This window comes from Diabrotica virgifera, chromosome 7, assembly GCF_917563875.1.
Source record: "Diabrotica virgifera virgifera chromosome 7, PGI_DIABVI_V3a".
Classification (NCBI taxonomy): Eukaryota; Metazoa; Arthropoda; class Insecta; order Coleoptera; family Chrysomelidae; genus Diabrotica; species Diabrotica virgifera.
Window position 1 is genome coordinate 12625275 of NC_065449.1, and position 27797 is coordinate 12653071.

Genomic DNA, 27797 nt, shown 5'->3' on the forward strand with positions numbered 1-27797 from the left:
GATGACGAAAAAATAAACAAAAACTGGAGCCCGTCAAAGCATATATGAGGTTTACGGCGCCACTGTGCCGTAACGGTTGCTTAAACGAAAAAAAATGAATAGGACCTAATTTTTAGAGTAAATAGTGGTCTTTAACCTTGTATAAGTTTTGTTTAAAAAAAATGAATAGGTAATGAGAAAATCGTAAAAACATGCTGGATAAGGTATAGGGTAGTTTCTGCAGTATATTTTCAAGGATAGGGGTGGTTTGCGCAGGGATGTTGCAATAACCATATATATTTTTGAAAAGCACTATTGATGAAGCATATGCCCATATGGATCAAAAAGCAAAAAACAAAAAAAAATTTCAACCCCCCATTTTATTTATTGTTTTTGGCTACATGGGTTGCACTAGGAAATCGCTTTTAGTGTCCATGCATGGGTAATAATAACTTGCACAAAATGATATATGAAGCATATTAATGAAGGGCATTGTGTGTGAAGGATTCCAAGAAAATCACTTTATTCATTAATTCTTCTTTTTTTTTGGGTGGTTCCGGGGAAAAATGGGGGTGCATTATACAAATTTGTAAATAACACCAGTACGTGGGTAATCGCTGAAAGTCTTTTTACTCTAGCATAAACGGTTCAGATGGTATAAAAAGGGGTTTTTTAAAATGTAACACCCTGTAATTAAAAAAAGGGCAATTACCCTTAAGTGAAACCTATACCAAAAAATCAATCATCTATTTGTAAATAATTTCCGTAGCCTTTCCTTTTTAATTTCCGTTACAGTTAGGGAAAAATATATATTTTTTAAAAACATCTTTTTTAAAAACTTGTCAACTTTGGTGCGCCACCCTTGCTAAACGATGGATGATAGAGAGATGCTGTCGGAAATAAATCGTAGAAAATATAGTCCTCTTCATATTTCTATAAAAAATTTTTTTTGTAAAAGGTACAGGAAGGGCTACGTTCTGCAAAAACCATAAATTACCTCCTTTAAAGGGGTGAAAAGGGGGTTCCGGGGCGAAATTTTTTCAGAAAAAGTTAGTCTTATAATAAGCACCCCTTGATATGCCAGAAAAAAAATAAAACCGGACTTGTGTCCATTTTGCAAGGTTCAACCTCTGTTTCCTACACTAAGTGTATTTTTTTAAAAGAATATCCTTGATTAAAGATTATGTTTTTGTCGTCTATGATCTTTTTTAATAATTTGTTTCGATCTACCTACATGGCTAATCTCTAAGAATTAGCGATATTGTACGATAAACTGAAAACGGTGTCACAATTACCGCAAAATTGACAAAACTAAAATAATTAGAGGAGACCCAAGTCCGTCAGTCATCTGATAAGGATAATGATTTATACAGCCATTATTTCCTTTGAAGTTAAGCATGTCACATAATCATTTAATATCCACACAACTAATACTTTCTGTTTACACGTCTTGATAACAAATACACACGAACACACAGGCCAGCCTTACATACAATTCCGAAAAAAAGCGCGCAAAGACGGCATCTGTCGGATTCCATGTTAACACGGCTTCCAATGTTTTATTTATCCTGATAAGATTGGATATGAATATTCCATAAAAATCACTAATAACCTTATCGTACAGAAAATCGGTTTATAACAGTAATTATAATATGTACTAGCTCGATAGGAGTGTTGGACTAATGAATTTTAGTCGTTTACTTTTTTCTAAAATGCTAAGTATCAGCCCACCCCCTCCTCCGGTAAGTACCTATTTCAATGGATTCTGTCTAATTTTATTTTTAAAATACACTTTTAATCATCTTGCATTTGCATTTTTTTTCTTCGTCTTTGAGTGCCGACTTTCAATCGTAGGTTAAATAGCATCATCACTCTCTTTACTCTATCAGCTAATCTGAAGAGTTCTATAAAACTGCATTTAATCCAGTCCCTTAAAGGGCCTAGCCGGGTAAGATGATGAAAACTGCCCCCAACTCGATTCGAATTCCATATAGGTCACCGTTTAGCATATATAGTTAAACTCACTTTCTGAAAATTTTAGGCCCCTAAGTGGTTATGTGACCCACCTAGAGCCTAATTATGGTTTTTATGTTTTTATTTTTTTTTCTCAGCCGTATCGAGAACTAGCGAAAAACTTTAAATAAAAAAGTTATAAGCTTTAAAAAGTTCTGCCCGAAAAATTTTTTTGTTTTAATTTTTGGCGGGAAATTTAAATTTTAGAACGATTTTAAAATTTTAAATGAGTGTAAAATAATAACTAAGACATTCGTTTTCACGAAAAAAATATATAACGTGTATTTTTGCATAATTTTTCACCCTGGATTTTTTCAAATTTTTAAAATTGGTGAAACGCACCTTTAAAAATAAAAAACCTCATTTTTTCGATTTTTTTTTCGTTTTTTTTATACAATTTTATACATATTTTTCAAAAAAGGTAACACCGTAACTAGAATAGGTAAAAAATTGAAAAATAATTAGGGTTTGCTTAATAAAAAATTTTTGTAATGCCATCCATTTTTAAGATACAGAGCGTTGAAGAAAACACAATTTTACACATTTTTACGATTTTGCCGAAACTACTGGCAACATTGTAATAAAATTTGGCGAGTTTTAAGAGATAGTTGTGCATTTTTTGACATACAATTAAGAATTTTATATTTATCATTGGCGCGCAAAGGGGTAATGGTCTGAAATTTTTAAAGAAAAAAGATAGTACGCCACTAACATATTTCAAATTAACAATCGTTTTTGAATTCCTCGTTCAATTTGTGACAAAAAATCTATCTTCCTATTTTTTCATACGACGCGCTATTTTTATTCAAACTTCTAGTAGTTTCTACATCTACATAAACTCGTACATCCATTATAAAACTAATTCGAATACTTTGGACGCGTTAAGATATTTTATTTTTTGTAGCAAAATGGCGCGTCGTATGAAAAAATGAGAAGATAGTTTTTTATCGTAAATTGAACGAGGAATTCAAAAATGATTGTTAATTTGAAATGTGTCAGTGGCGTACTATCTTTATTTCTTTGAAAAGTTCAAACCATTACCCCTATACGCGCCAATGATGAATATCAATACCTTAATTGTATGTCAAAACATGCACAATAACTATCTCTTAAAACCCACCAGGTTTTATTACAATGTTGCCAGTAGTTTCGGCAAAATCGTAAAAAATGTGTAAACTTTTGATTTCTTCAACGCCCTGTATCTTGAAAATGGATGGCGTTACAAAAAATTTTTATTATACAAACCCCAATTAATTTTCAGTTTTTTACTTATTCTAGTAACGGTGTTACCTTTTTTGAAAATATGTATAAAATTGTATCAAAAAACGACAAAAAAAAAACGAAAAAACGCGGTTTTTTATTTTTAAAGGTGCGTTTCACCAATTTTAAAAATTTGAAAAAATTCAGGGTGAAACATTATGCAAAAATACACGTTACATATATTTTTCGTGAAAACGAATGTATTAGTTATTTTTTATAGTCATTTAAAATTTTAAAATCGTTCTAAAATTTAAATTTCCCGCCAAGAATTAAAAAAAATTTGCATGAGAGTTTAATGAAATGGTAACAAATCATTTCAACAAATCAAGTTCTGTCTGGCAAAAAATCCATGGAACGTTTTCGTAGTCTGACGTTCCAAATTTTTAATCTGTTCCACAATTAAAGCTTTCCCTGTTCCAGTGTTCCCATACATCAAAGTTTGTCCGACTAGACATCGTTAAGCTATTAACACATTTTCAGCTTGCTATTAATCAACTTTTTTTGGTACTAGGTCAGGTCTAATCTCCTAAATGTATGTTTGTTTGTATATTTGTTTTCTTTGTTATTATCATATATTTAGTCTTTTTTATATTCATTTAACATGACCTATTTATGATATTGTTGTGTATTCACTGCTGCCTTTAGTATCTGTATTTTTAGGGATGGCGCAAAAGGTGGAAAGTAACCATTTTTTCGGTATTCGCTCTGAGCGTTAACAAAGTGTCAAAGCAAAATCGACCGACCTGCTCATGGTGGCGGTTTTTTGAAATTTTATCAGGACGCTTTGTGTATGTTTAAATGAGACATTTAAAAAAATGCCGTGTCCCGCTAGTGATATTATGTATTAATATAAACAGAAAATAAAAACGCACTTAATCTGATATAAATTCTTCTATTTCCAATATTGATTATCAGTTTGATTTTGTATACATAACCTCACTATCGCAGTTTATGTCAATAAATCTTTATTAACGAAAAAGAATATATTTTTGTTATGCACTATAAATTACAGTATAAATTAATAACTAATGAATTCTAACAATTGTATTCGGTTATTATCACTACAAAATAAAATATTCAAGTTTAACAAAATAATCCCATAAGACTCAATGTTAAAACGTCCTGACAAAATCTGACAGCGTGTCACGTGACTGTAAGTAGAGGGGAGACGCACGGAGCCAATACAGTACCTATGATGCAAATGAAAGAAGTAAATTCGTTATTTCGTAAGCCGGTTGCTTTAATGGAAAATCCTTCTTCTTCTTGATGTGCCTATCCGTGACGAATGTTGGCGATCATCATGGCAATCTTCACTTTATCTGTAGCAACGCGGAAAAGCTGCACAGATGTTGTGTTGAACCACGTTCTGAGGTTCTTTAACCTGGATGTTCTTCTTCTTCCTGGACCTCGCTTTCCAAATATTTTTCCTTGCAGGATGGCTTGTAGGAGGGCATATCTGGATTCATTTCGCATAATGTGTCCAAAGTATTCCAACTTTCGAGATTTGATGGAGGTTAGTACTTCTCGGTTCTTCCCCATTGTTCTAAGAACCTCCTCATTTGTGACACGATCAGTCCATGGGATTTTAAGAATTCTCCGATATAGCCACATCTTAAATGCTTCCAATTTTCGGCACATATCCTCGTTCAAGGTCCATGATTCAACACCATAAAAAAGGACAGAGAAGACGTAACATCTCAGCATTCTTACTTTTATACCAAGAGAAAGGTTGTGGCTCTTGAAAAACGCCCCCATACGGTTGAAGATTGATCTAGCTTTTTCGATGAGCGCTCTTATTTCTTGGTTGTTGGTCCATTCTTCATTTATTATGGTGCCGAGGTAGTTGTAGTGCCTCACTTTTTCTACAGGGGTTTGGTTGATATAGAGTTGACCTTCTGTTATCTTTTTCTTGCTGACGATCATAAGCTTTGTTTTCTTTACGTTTATATTAAGTCCGTATTGACTGTAATACGTGATTTTGTCCATGAGGACTTGTAGGTCTTCTAGGTTGTCCGCAAATACTACAGTGTCATCTGCATACCTGATATTATTTAGCCGGTAACCGTTTAGTAGAATACCTTTCTCAGTTTCGTGCAAAGCTTCGATAAATATTCTTTCAGGGTAAAGATTGAAAATTAGGGAGGACAAAATGCAGCCTTGCCTCACTCCACTCTGAGGTTTGCAGTCTGATTCCAGTAAAGGTTTCTAATTATTTTCAGATCTTGGTTGTAAATTCATGCTTCTTTTAGTAGGAAAATCCTGAAATAGATCAATTTTTATTTTTTAATTATGATATTTTGGCATATATACTAGTGACGTCATCCATCTGGGCGTGATGACTTAATCGGTTTTTTTTTTCAAAGAGAATATTAGATTTACTTTCGACTTACTTTTTCTAATGGATTATAGCCCATTTCTGTTTTTTTTTTTCTTATATTTACTGTGTATTTACTGTGTTTTGTTCTGTGTATTTACCTTCAAATCCATAATTTGCTACTTTTTTGTTGAGAGTTTGATTTTGATTTGATTTTAGGATCCTAGATATCCAGTAACAACGACATTAACGTTAAATGTAATCCCAGAAAACACGAAGAAATTTTTCTATTGGTTAATACTAACCATATCAGTTTTAGCAGTTATTGGTAATATTTTGGCCATAAGATCTATCATAGAGCGGTATGTACACTTTACGTATTATATCATTTCGTCCCTATTAGTACTACATCTTGATAACTCCAAAATTGGCGTTTTTGAGATAACTAGTTCACAAGATGTATTTTATTTGCCTCCATATTGTGCAAAAACTTGAGAGCTCACTCCAAACAGGTTAAGGATTGACGAAAATTGATAAAATTAAAATGCCGCAAACATTCAGTGCTAAAACTTGACAAGATGAGTTATTAAATGATTATTTAATGGAAATAACAATACACTGAATGCTACAACTAGCTAACTCAAGTTATCTCGTTTTAGAGCAAGTTGCTCTGAAACCATTGAGACGTGTTTTTTCTATCTGTTGACTCGGTTCATGTTAATGCAACGGTTTGAGAGTTGTTCGCAGATCTAAATAATGATTACTTTTAATTTCTTCTAGGAAAACAAAATTTTTACAAAAAGCATGCATTTTCACACTATCTTTGACAGATACATTAACTGTGATAGTGTTTGCTATGAATGATCTTGATACATTGTCGAAACCTTTGATTACTTGGGTAAGTATATTTTAATATTGCTATAGTTTTTTTTTTAAACATATCAACTGTAAAACATATCCTGGCGCAGACTGTGGAAGCGATCATCAACTCCTGGTATTGAACGTTCGACTTTGTTTTAAAGTCCCCAAAAGAAGACCCCAGAGAAAAGTCATGTTTCTAAGTCCATCAAAAATCAATGACTTCCAACAAAACCTAGAAGATGCTCTTTCTTTAGACCAAGTAGATAGTGACCCTAAGAGCACTTGGATCTATCTCAAAGATAAGGTAATCGAGGCTGCAAAAGACTGTGAGGCAGCGGTTTCCACTGGCCGTAAGCCATGGATATCCGATAATACGTGGACTGTGATTCAACGCAGAAAAGAACATAAAACTAGATACGGAACAAACGATGAATACGGAGCGTTATCGAGAGAAATCAGAAAACAGTGCCGCAAAGATAAAGCTGGATTACATCTCTCAAATATGCAGAGAGATAGAGGAACATGGCTGTCGAAATGAACCGAGGGACTTATTCCAGAAGATCAAACTCCTTACCAGAGAATTTAAACCTCAAACGTGGCCTGTAATAGATCAGGAAGGTAATTTAAAGACCGATACTGATGAAATATTGGAAACATGGCGAAACTACTGTGGCGAGCTATATAAAAATAACGAGGTATCAGCAGAAAATCAGTGGCCTCCTGACTACCCTAGAGAACCTACTGTCTTACTCGCTGAAGTCAAAGATGCAATTAAATCTCTAAAGAGAAATAAATCCCCAGGCATTGATTCAATACCATGTGAAATACTACAGTTACTAGGTGACAAAGGATTAGATATCATCCATTCTATCTGTGTCGCTGTTTGGAATTCAGGAAAATGGCCATCTGATTGGTGTACCTCAATTTATATCCCACTACACAAAAAAGGAACTACTACCAGATGTGAAAACTACCGCACACTGTCACTAATAACACATGCTAGTAAAATCTTGTTGCATATCATCAAAAACAGATTAAAAACCTATCTAAATTACCAAATACCTCAGGAACAAGCGGGGTTTGTAAAGGGTAAAGGTACAAGGGAACAAATCCTGAACCTGAGACAACTCATTGAAAAGTCTAGAGAATTTCAAGTACTTATGATTATATGCTTCGTTGACTACCAAAAGGCATTTGATTGTGTAAGCTGGATAAATCTGTGGTCAATTTTAATAGAAATGGGCGCACCAATGCACCTGGTGACACTTATTAAAAATCTGTACCAGTCTAATATAGCGACAGTACGACTAGATCAGAAGTTCTCAAACCAATTCAAGACCGAGAGAGGTGTTAGACAAGGATGCGTGTTGTCACCTGACTTATTTAACATTTATGGTGAACATGTCATGAGGATGGTTTTAGAAGGATGGGCCGGTGGAGTAACAGTAGCTGGTAAGAAAATCTTCAATTTAAGATTTGCTGATGACACTACACTTATAGCAGTAAATGAGCAAGAAATGTTTGATCTTCTGCGAAGAGTTGAGTACAAAAGCAATAGAGTTGGTCTGAAAATCAATAAAGCTAAGACAAAAATAATGGTGGTCGACAGATTTGACACTATTCAACTGACTAACATATTACAGGAATACCAGATAGTAAACACCTTTGTCTATCTCGGGTCTAGTATAACTAACGATGGTAACTGTGAAGCAGAAGTTCGGAGACGTATTGGTATGGCAAAAAATGCGATGAGTCGCCTAACTAAAGTTTGGAAAGACAGATATATCTCTCAAAATATCAAGTTGAGACTGGTGAATGCCCTTGTATTCTCAATATTTCTATACGGAGCAGAGACTTGGACTCTTCGCGCATGCGAGCGCCAAAAAATTGATGCCTTTGAGATGTGGTGCTGGAGAAGAATGCTGCGCATACCATGGACAGCTCATAGGACAAACGTTTCCATTCTAAACCAACTCAATATTAAAAAAAGGCTGTCCACAATATGTCTGCAATGAATTCTGCAATTCTTTGGTCACGTGGTTCGCAGAGGTGACGACAGTTTGGAGAGATTAATTGTTTCTGGAAACGTTCCGGGGAGAAGATCAAGAGGACGATCACCAACTAGATGGTCTGACCAAATAAAGCATTCAGCTTGAAACTCATTCTGCGAAGCTCTTAGAGCAGCTGAAGAAAGAGACCAATGGAGAAACATTGTTAGGAATATTGGAAGAAATCACGATCCTCAGTAATGGGGAAACGACAGGAGAGAGAGAGAGAGAGATAGTTTTTTTATACAGTGAGGAGCGCAGGGCCGTAACTACCATTGGGGCAACCGGAGCAGCGCCCCGGGGCCCCCGGCCAAGGGGGTCCCGCAGGTGCCCCTTTTTTGACCGTGTATAGAGTTTAACGAGGAAAATAAAAGTATATATTTTAAAAGCCGATCCCAACGAAATATGTTCAAATGACACAAATTTAAAAAGACCTTACAGGGGCACCCTAGAACTGAACATAAAGTTTTAATCTTTCACTGGAGAAATTAGTATTTTCTTCTAAAATGCAATTGGAACAGAACCCTTAGATGGGGCCCCTGAGGTCTGAGCTGAGCTGGGGCTCCCGAGACCTTAACATAAAAATTTAAATTAATACTTAGGAAATTAGTTATTTCGGCGTAATATAAACTAAAATGCCATTGGAAGAGGGGCCCTGGCTAAGCTGGGACCCCCGAGAACTTTCGTAAAGATATAAATTGTTACTGAGGAAATTAGTTATTTTGGTGAAATAAAAACTAAAATGCAACCAGAATAGCGGTCCCTGGTCCCAGCTACTTTGTCTTAAACAATTTATTGGAAAAGACTGCAAGACTTGTACACACTTCTGAATAGGTCAAAACGGCAAACAGGTGTATGTTTTCAAAAAACTTTTGATAGTGTGTAAAAAATATATTTTATATCAGCTGTCAGACAGTCTTCCTCAGCTGATCTGCTGTTCATGTGGGCTCAAAATGGTCTGACTCAGCCATGTTATCTTTATAATTTAATAAAAGAATTTAGATGTGATTCTATTCACTGTAAAGGGTTATTACCCTATATCTGTGGCTTTTGCCCAGTATTCATGTTTTTTGTTGTGTTGTTGGGCAATTGCTCTTCTATGAAGGTATTTTAAGAGGACGAAGCTCTGATGATGGCACGTTATGTGTTGAAAGTACTTAGCTGATATAAAATATATTTTTTACACACTATCAAAAGTTTTTTGAAAACATACACCTGTTTGCCGTTTTGACTTAAACAATTTACCCCAGACGACATCTTGGTACGTGAACGGAACCACATGGCACCACGTATTAAAAAGAAAGGTAAGGATAAGATGGAATGAGCACATTCGAATAAGCCCTACCAGTACCACAGCATAATAAATCTAACAGCAGTGACGGTATTCGCCTTCGAGAGTGTCGCTGCTGAAGGTACCGGATATCGTTTTCTAATATCCTCGTTAAATAGGATTCTACTCTCATTAGAGCTGTATACAATTACTTCCCGACGGTCTCCTCCTTTTTGACATTTTCCTATCTCCGTCAATTTTTCTTCTCCTTTTTCCATATCGAACTTTACCGCATTCTTGAATTTTTCTTCCACCTTTTCAATTTTCTGTATCTCCTCAACAATCTGATTTACCTCTTCCTGCATTTTCTCTAAATAAACCTTCACATCTTCATATTTTTCTATTCGGTTTTGAAGTTTCAAGAAATTTTCTTTTTATTGTTTCATTATATTATCTCATTTTGTTTTACTATCTGTTCATTTTGTTGTTTTTCTTTTAAATTTTTTAAAGCAAATAAAAAATAAGGTGATTTCAAAATTTTTTTGTATTGGTCATCTAAAATAGCAATATGTAGGATATAGGTTCAAGAAACTTCAGTCATAGAATACATTAAAATGCCCATTTTCAAGGAGTTAAATATCAAACATTTTTCTGGACCCCCCTTCCGCTGGGGGTAAACACCCCCCAGACCCCCGGCAGGGCGCCCCCAGATCACTTTTGCCCCGGGGCCCCTAACATCGTAGTTACGGCCCTGGGTGAGCGCGCTAATAACCGGCAAAATGTGAGATAAAAAGAAATGAAACTAATAGAGTTGGGAAATTTAGCGATAAAAACCTATAAATTGACATTATATTTATTGTTTTCCACCTTCAGGCGTATCGGACGAGTTTAGCAACTGCTACTGTGACAGTGACAGTTTTAGTTGACATACTCAGCTGATACGTCTTATGTCTAAAGGTGGGAAACAATAAATATAATGTAACCTTATATGTTTTAAGCTCTAAATTGCCCACCTCTACTAGTTTCATTTCTTTTTTATTTTCACAACTTAATATGTTTTCCATCTTTTGCGCTATTTTGCCGGTTATTAGCGCGCTACTCACTTTATAATATGTTTTATCATATAATAGTAATTCACCATCGATGTTAGCTCCCAAATGTAGGCCCTTTTCTAAATGTTCCCAGTTTTCTGCTGTCATCTTTATCTCATCTATCTATGACACAAAAAGATCGCAACCCTGTGATTTTTTCCATTGTAATAAATCTAGATAAATCATTCCAATCTAATAAATCTAGATTCAATCTTCCCATAATTTTTAAAATAATCTTTTTTGAGAACGATTTCCGGAGTGTAAATCGAAATGTGAAACATTAGTTAATTAAAAATGTAATTTTTATTACACCAATAATTGTGGCTCAATCCCATATAAATATAATACTTAAATTACTAGACATGTTGATTTCAGTTTCAGAACCATTTTAATTTTACATGTATTCTTCTTCTTCATATGCCATCTCCTCTAAGAAGGTTGGCAACCATCATGGCAAGTGCAGTTAATCCATGCTCTCAAATTATTTGGTTATAATACTTGGTAATAGGGGGGCTCCATGGGGTCCGGACCCGTCCCAAAACTGCCTTAGCTTTGGTACCAAGGCAGCAATTTTATCCCCAAGTTATTTTTTTTTTTTTTTTGTTAAAAGTGAACGAAATTATTATTATTTTTTACTAGAATTATTCCTGTTTTTATTCAGTGTACCGATCAACTTACATCCAATTTAAAAATCAGATTTACCAAAAACAAAAGTATTCTATCAGCATTTCAATCTTTTTTAATTGGATTTGCCTCTACAGGAAAACTCCCACGACACTTCCCTTGCAGCAATAATTAAAGCTGAATATATTATGGTGTAACTATATATATTTATTATTTATGTTGTGGTGTAACTGTAATACAATATCATCTTTGGAACCAAATACCGAAGTTCTCCACGTAATGGAACATTCTAATAAAGATTTTTTCCAAACATTTACAAATTCATTAAAATTTTGCCAACTATACCTGTCACAACGGCCAGTGTAGAACGTTCGTTCTCAACATTAAAGCGAGTAAAATCTTTACCCAGAACAAAACGCGAAACGAAAGACTCAGTTTATTCGCTCTTTGGTCCGTTCATTGGAACGTTGAATAAAAGCAGAGAAAATATTGAAAAATGAGAAAAAACAACAAATTGCAAATTTTAAAATTTTAAAGATAGTTTTTCAAATTTTGCCTATGGATCTAAAATTTATTCTGAATATTTTTTTAAATATTTTACCGTCTAATCTAACAAAAAATTTGAGTTGTATTTGGACCCCCCTCAAGCACATTTCCTGGCTACGTGTCTGCCAGGAGATTCTTCTTCCACGACTCCTTCTACCCTGCATTCTTCCTTGTATTATTAATTGCAACACGCTCTCCACACATAAAACGTCTCAGATATTGTAGTTTTCTAACTTTTGAAACCTCTTTATCTTTTCCCATTCTTCTCAACACGTCGAAATTCGTGACTCTATCAACCCAACTTATTCTTAATTTCCTTCTGTAGGCCCATAATTCGAAGGCTTCTAATCTCCGAAACATCTTTCTTTAATGTCCAAGCCTCCAACCTATAAAATAATACGGAGAACACGTAGCATCTCAGAAGTCTTTAGAGTAATTGAAATTTCCCTGCTGCATGATACTTTTTTCAGTTTGTTGAAAGCATTTATTGCCTGTACTATTCTTGCTTTAATCTCTTCTGTGTACTGATTATTTTCATTAATTATTTTACACAGATGTTTATATTTTTCAACTTTTTTAATTTGTTCTCCATGTATTTTTTGGATGTATAGATCTTAATAAAATATATTTTTTAGACATTAGGCAAGGCGTTATGCTATTTTCTGCCTACATCTCAGATATTTGCAACACTCGTCAGTTCATTAATACTAATGATCATTGCTATGGACAGGTACCGGAACTGTGTACAGTCGTTTAGCAAATGCGTGTGGAATCCAAAACCAACAGTTTGTGTTATGTTCATAGTATGCCTTCTTCTACTATGTGCTGGTAAGTGTTTGTTTGTAATATGTACATTGCACGTCATTAAAAAGAGGCCACCTTGTCCTGGAATAAGAGAGATAAAGATTCTCATAAGTATTACAATAGGTAGAAAATATCCAATATCGAACTGGGTCAAGATTGTGTAATATCGACTAACATTTACCTTGATTGTTTATTTAAATATTTAGTGTACGAATGTTTGAGCCACGGGTGCTGAATAAGCAACCCGTGTATTTGTAAAAATAACATAGTTCGATTGTCAAAAATAATACAATGAAAAGATTAGAATAAACTTGGTGTTCGTCGAGGTAAGATGTTTCATTCTCCCTTAACTACTAAACATTGAAAAGAACCTGAAGACTACCACCCTTCGCTCCCAGGGTGAAGATTAGAACCACTTTAGTTACCAGAAGTTCCACATATATTACATGGCGATCCTGCCAGGGCTAAGGACGTGCAAAAGGACCGGAAGCAAAGTCAAGGGTATAAAGTTGCGGAAAAATACCTACCAAGTAGGTAAGGGTTAGAAAATGAAGAATTTTTAAAGTAAATGATATATAAATGAATAATTATGAAAAATGATATGAATATGTATGAAGGAAGATATTATATGAAATATGAACTAAATGATATAAAGAAGAAATATGAATAAGAAGAAGATTTATGTTTAATAGTACACTATGAAGAAAGTACTAAGTATAAAGAAAATAAAGAAAAATATTATTAGTGTGAAGTAGGTACCTGACAAGAAGAAAAAGAAAAAGTAGAAGAAGAAGAAGAAGAAAAAAGAGAGAATTTTTAAAAGCAGAATATGTAAAAATTTGAGAACATCAAAAGAATTGTCTTATAAAAGTCTAGTAACAGAATAAGAATTAAGAGAGTAAATTAAATTTTAAGAGTTTAAGCTGTAATTTCTTTTTAAATCTTTGAGTTAAAGTAAAGTATAAAATATAATTTCTGAGTGTAGAATTTCGCGAGTAATAAGAACAGAATTATGTAAGAATAGACAATATTTTACATTATCGAAGTTTGTGTTTGTAAATTATGTATATGTATTTATGTTTAGGTTTAATTTTTCAAGGTAATGTTTGTGTTTTATTGGCGTATAGAAGTGAAAGTGTAAAATAAGCAAACTTGTACATAGTTTCACTTTCATTTGGATAGGTCAGTATAATATGACACAATTTTGACGAAGTATAAAAAATATATTTGTTAGTAAACACACCGTAAAATTTATCCTTATACCAATTAAGATTTTTTTTTCATTTCGTAAATCAGATAATAAAAAAAAAATTTAAAGAGAGGAAGGATGGTGTCCTGGAATAAGAGAGATAAAGATTCTCGTAAGTATTACAATAGGTAGAAAATATCCAATATCGAACTGGGTCAAGATTGTGTAATATCGACTAACATTTACCTTGATTGTTTATTTAAATATTTAGTGTACGAATCTTTGAGCCACGGGTGCTGAATAAGCAACCCGTGTATTTGTAAAAATAACATAGTTCGATTGTCAAAAATAATACAATGAAAAGATTAGAATAAACTTGGTGTTCGTCGAGGTAAGATGTTTCATTCTCCCTTAACTACTTAACATTGAAAAGAACCTGAAGACTACCACCCTTAGCTCCCAGGGTGAAGATTAGAACCACTTTAGTTACCAGAAGTTCCACATATATTACAACCTTGTCATTAGTTTGTGTAATGCTTAAAAATTTGTTTTAAAGCAGTATGCAATTATTTCTTAAATAACAAATGTAAAAATACTTTCCCCAAAATGATGATTTGATTAGAAAATTAAAAAAATTAACATTGTACATTTTTTCTGTTTTCTTTATAAAAATTACGATAAAGTCTATTCGATAAATATGATTTTCTAATATTCTGTATTACCACCTCTATTTCGAATCACACTCCTCATTCGACTTGGCATTGAATTGATCAAATTCTGGATATTGCCTGAAGATTCTTCCATGAGCGCCAACCGAAGCTGCTCACGATTATTGAAGCAGGTATTTTGTTTCTTACTCTTAGTTTGAGTTGGTCCCAGACATGCTTAATCGGATTAAAATCTGGGCTTTGAGCAGGCCAATTCATTTTGCCACACCGAAGATTTCCAGGTATTGCGTTACCATCCGGGCTACGTGTGGTCTAGCGTTGTCTTGCATGAAAATAATGCTTGCAGCAAAGGCATTACATGCTAGTCTAGAATTTCGGTAATGTATCGGTGAACATTCAACACTCCTCTATAATAAACATGAGATCAGTATGACCTTCGAATGAAATACCTGCCCAAAACATTCCCGAGCCTCCTCCAAAAGCAACACGTGCTCTGAGCCATAAAGAACCATGCTGGACTCCACACTAAACAAAACATTTTGCAATCTTCTATCGTCCAATGCTCGTGGTCTCTAGCAAACTCAAGTCGGCGTTGTCGCTGTACTGCTGTTAAGAAAGGTCCTGTGGATGGACAGCGAGCCCTTAGGCCAAATTACCTCAACTTTTTCTCACGGTAGAAGTACTTAATGTCGACCAGTGCGCATTTTGGAACCGTTTTTGGATTGATTTAGCTATAAAGAACCGATTTTGCATGGAAGTGCGTTGTAAAGAACGGTCTTCTCTAGCAGTCGTTAATCTTCTCGACAAGGGCGGATCCAGGGAGGGGGCCATGGGGGCCATGGCCCCCTCCGAGAATTTAAAAAAATATAAATTTAAATATTTGCAGTTCAAATGTTTTTAATTTCAAACACACACACACATATATATATATATATATATATATATATATATATATATATATATATAAAAACAAAATATGCACAAGATGGAATGCAACCATAGACACGTGTTTCTGACTTATTAGTCGTCATCAGTATGATATAGCTATCTGTTATATATATATATATATATATATTTATGCACAGATATCAAAGTGAGGTCCTGACATTACGCGCACTTAGTGAGGACCGGTAGAAAACGTAGACATAATCGTTTCAACTCTTCATAGTGACCTTGACAAGTAAATAGCAATTAAAAAATGACGAGTATACACAAAAAAGATTACGTATATGTGCCCCGTATTGTTCAAGTATATTGCCACCCAAGTGAGGCCATTACACGCAGCTATTAAAGTGAGACTGTATATACTTTTTCGTTATGCGCACAAAGTGAGGACAACTTTACGTGTATATTTCCTTACAGCTCATCAAGTGAGGACCATACAGTGTTGTCGATAAATATGAGATTAATCGTTTCTACTGCCTTTTTCTGTATAACACAGTAAGAATTATTATTGTTTCGTTGTTTCAGTCACTTGTAGTTATAAGAAGGATGTGGACTCTTTGTTCTTGCTCGTACTGTTTGTTAATTTTATAACATTTTAGTACCTCAGCATTAAATCACGGTAGCCTTATCGGAGACTAGCGTTAATAAAGAAATAGTTTTATATTTTTTAATAATTTACGTTAAAGATGGATAGGAAAGCAAGAATTTTAAAAATAGCGTTAGTTGAGAACAATAATAATCAAAATGGAGGATACAGTGATAGTTCAGTTATGTGAAATTTATATTGAACTTAACATATAAATATAAAAGCCCGACTTTTGATCTAAGGGGAACACAGTTTTTACGGTACATACATATCTGTCATTTGTCAACCCCCTCCCTTCCATTTCCCCCACCCCTTATTTTTAAATAGGGAATAGGGGCGTGTGCTAGCTCATTTGAAAGGATATTCAATTCTCTATCCAGTATTATTAACATTGACATAATTATCTATACAGAGTGTATTTTAGTATAGGTACTGTTGCCCCTGTCGATTTTCATTTTGAAACGACAATTTTCCAACTTTAATTTTAGTATACAAGATGATTTACTTAATTTAATTAAACTTAATGTACCTTTTTTACTGACTTAATTTTACAGTTATTCCACTAGATGGCAAATACAGTGAATATGATCATATGTTTTATTTCGAATAATCATTTTAAAATAGTTTTAGTTTTCTATTTTCTCTGAAAATTGTTGCAAGCTTCTTGTTCTTATACTTAAAATCATGTCACTACAAATTTATACGAGACTACATATTAAGAGTATAGAAAGTATTATAATATATGACATACATGCTTTTTTCCATTTATTGAAGATATTTCACCTTATCCTGAAACAATGCAATGTGAACAAGTGTCCTCAACTAAAAAAATATATCAGACTATTTTAATACTAAGTGTATAGTTTGTACTATAAACCGTATTGAAATAGATTGCAACATGTGTGTGTGGTTGGGATATTGACTGCGAAACCTAAGGCTTCATTCGCCTAATCATATTTACCTTTGATTCTTATAACAATAAATAAAATTGATTAACATTTTATATCAATATTATTAGTGTTTTTAAACAATATCAGTATGATATATCAGCATGATAAAGTCAAGATAAACAATACTATAATAGAAAGCTTTGAGGTCAAACAATGACTGCGGCAGGGTGATCCATTATCGTCTATAATGTTTAGCATATTACTAGAAAAGGTTATACAGGAAGCAAACATTAATAGAACAGGTCTGATCTACCACAAAAAACATCAGTGCTTGGCATTCGCAGACGATTTGGTAATCTTGGCTAGGAGCAAAATAGAACTTATACAAACAGTCATGAAACTCGAGGAGAGGGCAGCAACCAAAGGATTGTATATAAATGAAGCAAAAACAAAGTATATGGAATGAACAAATAAGCAATTCGTTCGGGGGCAATACATAACAATGACAACAGCGAAGGGAACACAGTATAAATTCGAAGAAGTTTAGAGATTTGAGTACTTAGGAACTGTCTTCACAAGAGATCCTAACTGTGAAGAAGAAATACAAAAGAGAATTATGTCGGGCAACCGCGCTATATTTGCTTTTAATGGGTTGTTAAGAAGTAAACATATATCACGAAGAGCAAAACTAAGAACTTACAAGACCGTAATAGGGCCGATAGTAACGTATGCTTCTGAAACATGGGTCACAACAAAAAAACATCAAGAGTTGTTGTTCCACCCGGTGGGAAACTGAGCTCTATCAAGATCCTAACATACTAGCAGTAATTAAGGCGCAAAGACTTAGATGGTTGGACCATGTGCAGAGGATGATTCCATCTAGAATTCCCATAATGGTACTATCTAGTGCATTGGCAGGGAAAAGACGAAGAGGAAGACCGAGGTCACGATGGAGTAATGGAGTTAGAGAAGATATGAGAAGAATTAACTTAAGGAACTGGGAAACAAAAGCGACTGACAAAAGGGAGTGGAAAAGAATAGTACATCAAGCCATGGGCCTACTAGGCTCGTACTGCTTACATATTATAATATCAGTTTTCTAATATTATCCAGTTCCATATCCAGTTCCGAATCCAGTGGTTATATTTCTTCCGTATTGTTTAGTTTCGCTTCCAGTGATTGTATTTTTTTTCTTGTTTTTTTTTTTGAAATATTTATTTATTATTTTATTACTATATTTTTTTATTGTGCTCATAATAGATTGCAACATTGTCTACAGACATGAATGCAGTAACAATAAATAAAAAAATCGGAGATCCACACCCCGGATTTGAAATCGAAACCTCTGCTTTACGAATCCGAGATCCGAGGTCTACCCACTAGGTCACTAGGCTATCGCTCTTAAGACAATATTTTTTCCTGAAACGGGGAACTTCTAAAGCCGGGTCTAGACTATGTAACAAAACATGCTAATAACAAAGTTGTACAACAAATTTGTTGTACAACTTTGTTATGTAACTTGGTATAATATAGCATGAGTATCCAGACTATATAACAAAAAACAAAACAACAACATGCGCATAAATTTTGCAGCATTTTAGATGGATAGCTGGTAGGTTAGGTAGTATATAGAATTGCGTCATATAAGTATGGAGGATCTCTTCATAGCAACAGCAGCTTGTGTAATATTGTGGAGGCGACACCGGCGTGTTAAATTAATATTTTGGATGTGTCCTTCATTAGCAGCTCGAGCAAAATATAGGTAGTGGTACAGCTCTTTTAGCTGATCTGGAAAGAGATAACATAGACCCATCGACAGGAGACATTAAATGTGATGGCAGTTTTAAAAACTTCTTAAGAATAGAAAGTTCTGATTTTGAATTTCTTATAAATGACATCGGCCATAAAATAGGCAGGAAAGACATTTCGAGATGCAATTCCAATAAGAGAAAGATTAACAGTTATATTATTAGCAAAGTATATTTTTTAAACTTTTTACTCATTGTTTCAGAGAGGAAGTATAACATTTGTGTAAAATTTAATTCCTCAGTATTATCGTCTTCACCTGTTCATGATTGAGTGTCACTGTCTGTTTGAATTGGTGTAGCTGGAGAAGTAGCGGATGTAGGTGTAGTGGACGGAATAGAAAGGCTCAGATATATTGTATGATTGAGTGCCTGTTTGAGTAGCTGATGAAGCAGTCTGCATCTGTGTAGCGAATGAAGTGAATGTTACAGGTTTTATGTCTGAACACTCTGCTCTGTAGAGAATAGTATTTATGTCAAATTTAGAGTTGATTTGCACCGATTTGCTGTTAAGGTTCCGCGTACTGCTTTTCTTTTGTTGGCTTGAGTTATAGGCGTACGTGCATTAGTTTTAACTACAGTTTCTGTATCTATTTTCACTTCTATTTCAGTCTATTCATCGTGTTTTTTATTTGTTTTTTAAATCAATAAATGTAGCTCATCCCATAGCAATCTCATAATACTCGTTACTTACGAAATAGCTCAATTAAATGAGTAGTCAGTTCTTTCGACAATTATTTCATCGCGTAAATGACCCTACGTGAACAGAGCAAAGAAAAATCTAGCACAATCACTCCAGAATGAACAAGGCGATATGACTCCAACGGTTGCTGCTCGCGTAGGTACTATGCCAGAGAATGTTTCAATAACATGTTTTTAGGTGTAGATCAGTCGCGGTGCGGTTTTATAATTTTCTTTGATGTTTACCGACATCTGTTGGATAACATAAAACATGCTATATAACCAGAAAAATGTTATACAACACTGTGTTTTAAAACTTGTTTTTTTTTTAGATTTTGTAACAAGTTACAAAACTTTGTTTTTTAACATGTTTTGTTACATAGTCTGGACCCGGCTTAACGGTAACTGCTTATAGGTAATACACTACAATTTCTGAATATTTTTTCTGAAATCTATCGAATGGTACCAAACACGACCCCCACGGAGGTGGGGGGGGGGGGGTTACTTTAAAATCTTAAATAGGAACTCCTTTTTTTATTTCAGATTTGGATTCTTTGCGTAAAAATAAGCAACTTTTATTCGAAACGTTTTTTCTAATTACGGATAGGTGGCGCTATAATCGGAGAAAACGGGTGTTGGAAATGGAAAATTAAATTAAAATATGGAAAGTCCCCACTAAAATGGAAAATTTTACTTAACTTTTTTGGTTTTAGAACCTAATAATCACAACCCAATAGGTCCCCAAAGCGCTCGAGTGACTGCACATTTAGCATACTTTGCTCCCCTACTATATGTATTATAAATAATATGCGAAGTAATTATTAACCCAAACAACCATAATTCAACTTTTATTTACTAATAAAGAACTGGACGAAAGTGTCACATCAGCTTTTATGAAACACATGAATATTTACATAAAAAGGTAAGTGATCTGCTTGAAATAAACTTTTTTATCAGATGCCTAGATTTTGTGTCATTTTGGAACTACTAATGAAATAAAAAATTTTAGTAGTTCCAAAATGACACAAAATCTAGGCATCGGATAAAAAAGTTTATTTGAAGAAAGTGTATTTTTTTGTTCTTCTTAGTGGCGGTACAGGCTCGTTTTTTTAATATCTATTGTATTTAATTACAGAGTAATTTCCACATATTAATATATTTTTTAAATTGGGCTCTGTACCGCCATTCTTTATTATATTACGAATACGTGTGCCACATATCTCGAAAAAATATTCAAAATTACAGCCGCAATCTTGGAACGCGTTTTCGCTACCTGTTGATCGCTACTGTTTCCTCTTAAGTAAAATATGTCATTTGGATATTTTTTTAAACTCGATAGATCCTAGGGACATGTCGGTAGATCGGTAGGATCATCACTTTTGGGAGTTTTGGGAATATCCCAATTGACAACGCAATATACACCGACGCCGTCTACAACGAGCGACGAATCAGAGATGCCAGATTGGGGTACTTTCGCCCATTTTTAGGGTAATTTGAAAGCACATGGGAAAATTTTTATAGGTTGAATTGGTTGGGGAATTTTTCGGGAGGAAAATTGAGCAAACTGAATTGCAATATAAATGTATGTAACATATAACATTATATTAACATTATAACCTATCGAGTATATAAGAAGGAAGAGAGACAGACCCCGAAAATCTTTTAGAGATAAAATGGACGAAGCAATATTAGAAAAGAAACCTGCAGGACTGGAAAAACAGAAAGAACTGAAAATAACGGTCAAGTGAAATAATACAGGAAAAACTATGGAAATCCAGGGTGGTCAAGAAAAAACAGGATGTTTCTAAATAAATGCGACAAACTTTAAAGGGTAATTCTATATGAAAAAATAATGACAGTTTGCTCTATAAGCATATGTCAGCAAATACTTCGTTTCCGAGATATGGGGTGTTGACATTTTTCTTACAAACTGACGATTTGTTTATTGTTCTAAAACCGGTTCAGATATGCAAATGAAATTGGATGTGTTTTAAGAGGTAATTATTGCGCATTTTTTGACATAAAATTAATAATTTTATATCTACTGTTGAAATGGTCTGAATTTTTTTAAAGAAAAACATAGTACGCCACTGAGATATTTCAAATAACAAATCATTTTGGAATTACTCGTTCAATTTATGATATATACAAAAATCTATTATTCCTTTTTTTCATACGTCGTTCGTGCCGTTTTTATGCAAAAAGTGAAACATCTTAACGCGTACAAAGTATTCGAAATAAATTTCTATATATTCATATTATGAAAAAGAACTTGTCAATTCTAATTCATATAGATATACCTGGTTTGTTTTTTTTTATTTCAAATTACACACCCACGGACACACGACAATGTTGATAAAGCAAAGTTTACAGAACAGGAAGACAAAACTATTTAACCATTGAGGCTATAATGACAAGCAGCAGTATAATAATATCACTGACTATTCATAAATTTGTTGATACTTCGTAAATCTGATCTTCGTGTATTTTAAGTATGTATGTATAACATTGTAATACCATAAAAGTGATAGGTATTACCTGACAAATGACCTTTAAAAGCCATAACAATTTTTAGGTTGCATTATTTTTATTAGAGAATTTTTGTGAGCTAGAAATAATTTTCTTATTGTTACAATTATTTAATATTAATTGTCTTAGGAGTAATCTTAGCCCAAAGATAATCTATAAAGTCCAAAAAAATAATGAATGTAAAAAATATTATATTTTTTTTTGTTTAGCTAATGCCTCGACAACTAATGGCCATTGGCATGGTAGGTACGGTAATTTTGAACAGTTAGGTACCTAGTGTCATGTGTAAGTAGTGTGTGTTGAGTAAGCGCCTTGTTACTTTGCAATGTCGACGTCATTGTCTTTGCAAAGAGACGCTAATTGTATCCGAACGTCTGCGGTCCCTCCGGTGAGAACCGATCCCACGAGGACAGAAACTATATTCATTTATTAATTTATAATAAATGAAAAATTTCCGACCCTGGTGAGATTCGAACCCACAACCTTTCGGATTTTTTAGATCCACAGGCAGGCGCTCTTACCACTGAGCCACGGAGGGGGGTAAATATTATATTTATATATCAGCGTCTCTCAAAATTTGGCGCCACCAAATTCTGGCGCCCCGGGCGGTCGCCCGGCTCGCCCGCTTCTTTATCCGGCGCTGCTTTAAGGCACTAGTGCTTTAAAATTTTTATGGCACTGCAATTCGTATTGATCGTATAGGCAATTTTGATGTAATGTCAAAAAAATATAAAAATGGAATGTCAGTCAAGTTCAAGTAAAAGTTTTTGTAGATATTGTCCTGTAATTACGTTTGTAGAAAAAATATTGCATGATATGTCTGTTAAAAAGTGCATTTTTAAGGCACTCATGTGAATTGCAGAACTCGCTGTCGCTCATTCTGCAAACTTTCACATGCGTGCCTTAAACGTGTACTTTTAACACTTATATCATAAATAACTATTGAAATACTGATTACAAAAATTTATAGTATTTTAAGCCTTTCTGAGAGCATATGCGCAAAAATTTCGCTCGAATTATTTTTAAATGCGTTCATTTTTTTCGAATACTGAGAAAACCTTAAGTATTTTTAAAAAATTTAAACGCAGAAAGAAATATTACTGTATTATCCATGGTCGAAAGTCCTTGAGAACTTCTATAAATATTTATTTTAATAAGTCACAGGGGTGAAAAAAAATAGTCTGATTTTTAATTTTAAATATATCATTCAAAAGAAACTTTTTGTTCATTATAAGGGACTTTCTGCCCTCGGGAATAATGTAGTTTTCTATTTTGCGTTTAAATTTTTTTAAAATACTTATTAGTTATCTCAGGATTCGAAAAAAATAAATGCGTTTAAAAAGAACTCGACCGAAATTTTGCGCCTAGGCTCTCAAAAAGGATTAAAGTATTAAACATTTTTGTACTGTTTGAATTTATGCGACGATTGACGATCCACTGTTTTAAAGATTGGTTGAACAGATGTTGCCAGTTGTATGGTCCTCACTATGTGTATCGTAAGTTATTCAACAGGGCATAGAATATACATGGTTAGAAAATATACGCCAAAGTCAGCGCCTCTATGCGGAAAATCTCTGAACTAAAAATTGATGTGGACCATACAAAGTGAGGTCCCACTTTTTTTTGTAAAAAAACAGTGTTTGCTATCAGTACATGTCTACGAAAAAGTCTTACATTGATTGACTAAGTGAGGTCCGTATACTGGACCTCACTTTGTACAGGACCTCACTTCAACCGCAGTTTCTTTTGATATGTGGCTCACTTCATACGCTGGGAGTAAATATATATATATATATATATATACAAAACAGGGGATAAATATGTTTGAACTAGAATTGAAAAAGACAGTAATGGAAGCTTCAAAAATGACATAGGATGTTTTATAAATCAAAATGTTGATAATTTTACAAACTGCCAATCGTTAGAACGAACTTGACAGCCGCCAAAGTCGTATCAATTTCCATATTCTATACACACCAAGAATAAAAAAGAAATGAAGCATTACTTAGGTCATCAGCACTTAGAACAATAGAGTTGGTTGGTATTTTTGCACAGTCAGAAGGAATTTTTTTACAAGTATTGCGTTTTATTTTTCTAATGGAAAATATAGTCACAATAAAGGGATGACAGCTCAAAGCCTTGTCACGAAACCTTTAACATCTTTCGCAAAACTCATGAGCAAAGACGGAGCCACACAAACCCATGAAAAAACATCATACCACAAGGAGTGCGTTTAGGTTGAACTGGATTTTCTACAAAGTTATTGCAAATCGCAACCCCCAAAAGTCAGTCATTGACTAGATAGACTCTCAGAGGTCTAAACAGATACAAAAAAATAAAGACTACGACCAATAGTAGGGTCTATAGTGTTCTTAGGTCGACAAAATATTCCTCTAAGAGACCACCGTGATGATGGCCTTCTGCTTCTGGACGAAGATGCTGGACATAGCAATGAGGGGAATTGTTTATATAATAAGTTTAAGGTTTAAAATAGCATCAGGAGATAATACTCTTAAATAACACCTATCCACAGCATCTTCCTGAGCAACATACATATATTAGCAACATACATACATTATTTGCACCAGTCAAAATCAATTAATAACATGTTGTGGTGAAGAAATAATTGAACAAAAATAATGAATCAGGTTCAAAATACAAATTATTACTTTGTCATATTTGACGAAACGACCGAAGTATCCCACTTGGAACAGCTTTCTCTAAATTTAAGCATACACAATAACAACATTCGTGAATAATTTGTCAAATTCATTGACGTTTATGAGAACCTAAAAATAATAATTAGTGAAAATCAAGAAAGAGGGAAAGAACAAGGACTAATAGGAGAAGCATTGGGAAAATAGTATTAAACTTGTTGAAAGAACTGCACTTGGATCCGAAGAAATGTGTAGGAATCGGTAGTACGGCAGGAATGGTAAGTGTTAAGGCACTTCTCACACATGGTAAAAGTGTGTGAAAAGTGTCTTAAAACTTAAAACTCATCATTGTAACCTTAATTTTTAAAAATTATCCCCCGTACCTCTGCTCCCCGCCCCAAAAAAAAGTTCATGGCCCCTCCCGAAAATCGGTCCTGGATCCGCCCTTGCTTCTCGGGCCTGATCCTGGTCGCCGTTCTTGAGATCAAGTCTCAACTAATCGATGGTATGTTTTTTGGATCATACAACGACTGACTCCAGGCTGTCTGGCCACTTCTCTTTCACTTATTACTTTATAAATAAAAGTAACAATTTGAACAGATTTAATAAATCTGTCAGACAGAGTATCATGTGATCAGAAGTGATCATCCATCCTGTATCTCTGATTACGGTAATGATATTGCTATATCCCACCCATTCTATCTTACCATATAACTTCAAAGAAGAAAATACGTAAAACTTTCGCTTCAAAAATGGGTTTTTTCTCCCAAACCATAACGGAGTTTTGCTTAAGTTTTTTGAGAATTCTTTGAATTCCAAAATCATCTCTGTATAAGGTAGAGATGCTTTATACAAAGATGCTTTTATTCATTTATTACTCTGTTCTATAGCATACATTTTTTATAGGTGGAACTTATCCTGTTTTCGCTGCCTTCAACTACGAGGCATTATGGGTTCTGAAGATACCATTTACAGCAGAGGAAGCCGATTATGAACTAAGTCATCTGTGTTTTGTAACCAAAACGAAGCTGAAAACCTATATGGTCACCGTAGACATCATTATTTTTGCACCTCTTTTTTTAGCTTTTACTTGGTTTTACATCCAAATAGCCTCGTTGATTTGGAAACACAGAAAACCGGTCAGCGCTAAATTTAATAGCTTTGACAATAAGTCAGAGGACTCCACCAGTAATTCCACGAAGAGCACTAATGTCACCACCATCGAAAACGTAAAACCAGTAGTTAAACCTAAGAAACAAAAAAACGTTCAAGTCCAAAGGAAAATCCGTACTTTCAGAATTGTCATAGTTCTAATGTTATCTTTCATTGGCTGTCGATTTCCCTATTGGTTCTATTATACCATAAGAGTAGTAAGTGTGAGAAACGATACCATCAGCTGGAACCTACATTTTGCACTGGTAGCTCTAAATTTGCTGAATTGTGTGCTGAACCCACTACTTTACACGTTTCTGAATCAGTCGGTGGCTGCTCTGAAGATAATCAAAGAGTTTATGCTGAAAATTTGCTGTTGGTGCTTCTCCAACGATGACTTTGATGAGTTTGAACGAAACAATCCTTTTAATAGAGACCAGGTGGCTCCTGCTTGTGGTACAGTCAAGACTAGGCCTAACTATGGTCTGCATGACAAAAACGACAAAGTGCAAAAATACTAAATTATTTTATGTAAAATGTTGAATAGATATTTGTATGTATATTTTTTATAGTAAAAGTAATTTAAGTTCTTCTTCTTTTTTATTTAAACGGACTAAATCCTGTTTAGTTCATTATATTTAGCTGTGTTGTGAACTATTTTCCCTTAAGGCTCTTGTCAGTTCCCTTGTAAGGCACTGTAGGGATTATTGTACCCTATATGCAACTTCTCTAATTTTGGTGTACAATTTTTCATGATTTCAGTCATAAATATGTTGAAGAGGGTTGGGTTTATGACAGTTCCTTACCTTAGTCCTTCAGTTGTTACCAATTTTGTTGACGTCATGTTTTTAATGTATTTTGCAATTCCCATTTCTCTTATATATACTTTCGATGCTTTCAACTAGTTTTTACTCAACATCGTATGAAGCTGTCCCATACAGTTTGTTGTTTCACCCTCTCGAATGCCTTTTCCAGATCTATGAAGGTCATATCGTCGCCTCAAAGCAACAGTAGGATATGTAAAAAAAATGACTTTTGGGATAATTCTTTCAAATGATTGGAAATAAACCCTTCTGTTGAGTGTAACACTAAGATAAATAAAAAGTGGAATACTTTTTTCACAATATTACATATCCTTGTGTAGCTTAATTCTCTTTAACTCATATGATATAATGTAACACATAAGACAACCTACGTATCCTAATATTGTATTTTGTCGTTTACTAATTTTGGTCACAAAATATTAATGCAACACTAAGTTATCTTACGCACAACCTACTGTTAATGTAGTTATTGCCGAATTGCGAATATTTGTCTTCGTTTATATTAAACGGCTTGCACCCACATTATTTATTATCTTCAGAAATCTTACCACAGTTGTTCTACTACTACATTTATATTAAAATTTGTATTGTGAGAATAAAAATGGATAATTCAGCCTCAGCCAATTTAAGTTATAAAAAATCTAAAATATCTAGTAGAAGTCAATATTTAGTATTGAAAAGGAAAGAACAATAATACTTAAAAATGGTCCAATTTATGTTCCATCTGAATTGACCACCATTGCTAAGTCAGCTAAAAAGAAAGGTAAGCCATATAAAGTTACTGAGATGTCAACTGAAGAATTTTTTGATTGGAAATAATAGCCAGACATGGGAGCGAACTTTAATGTTAATGAAAAAGGCCAAAAAGTTTTAATCAACGACATCAAATGAATTAATGTCAAGAAAGGCGAACCTGAAAAAAATTTCTATAAGACTTCATTCAAACAGGAAGAATTTGATGTTATCAATATTACCAAAAAGTTAAGAAGCCAGAGAGAAAAGCCAACTTTAATTCTTGCCTAAGAGCAAGCACCACCGATACCGCTTAAAAAAAGAATGAT

General features: G+C 34.0%; 1 protein-coding gene across 1 annotated transcript; it reads left to right on the top strand.

Moving 5' to 3' along the window:
* Positions 1-1496: 1496 nt before the first annotated feature.
* On the top strand, positions 1497-26502 carry LOC126887765 (5-hydroxytryptamine receptor 1B). The gene is made up of 5 exons (XM_050655569.1): positions 1497-1721; positions 5786-5928; positions 6347-6464; positions 12642-12834; positions 25667-26502. Exons 1-5 carry the CDS (start codon positions 1662-1664, stop codon positions 26431-26433), a joined length of 1281 nt encoding a protein of 426 aa, XP_050511526.1. The 5' UTR covers positions 1497-1661; the 3' UTR covers positions 26434-26502.
* The last annotated feature ends 1295 nt before the right edge of the window (positions 26503-27797 follow it).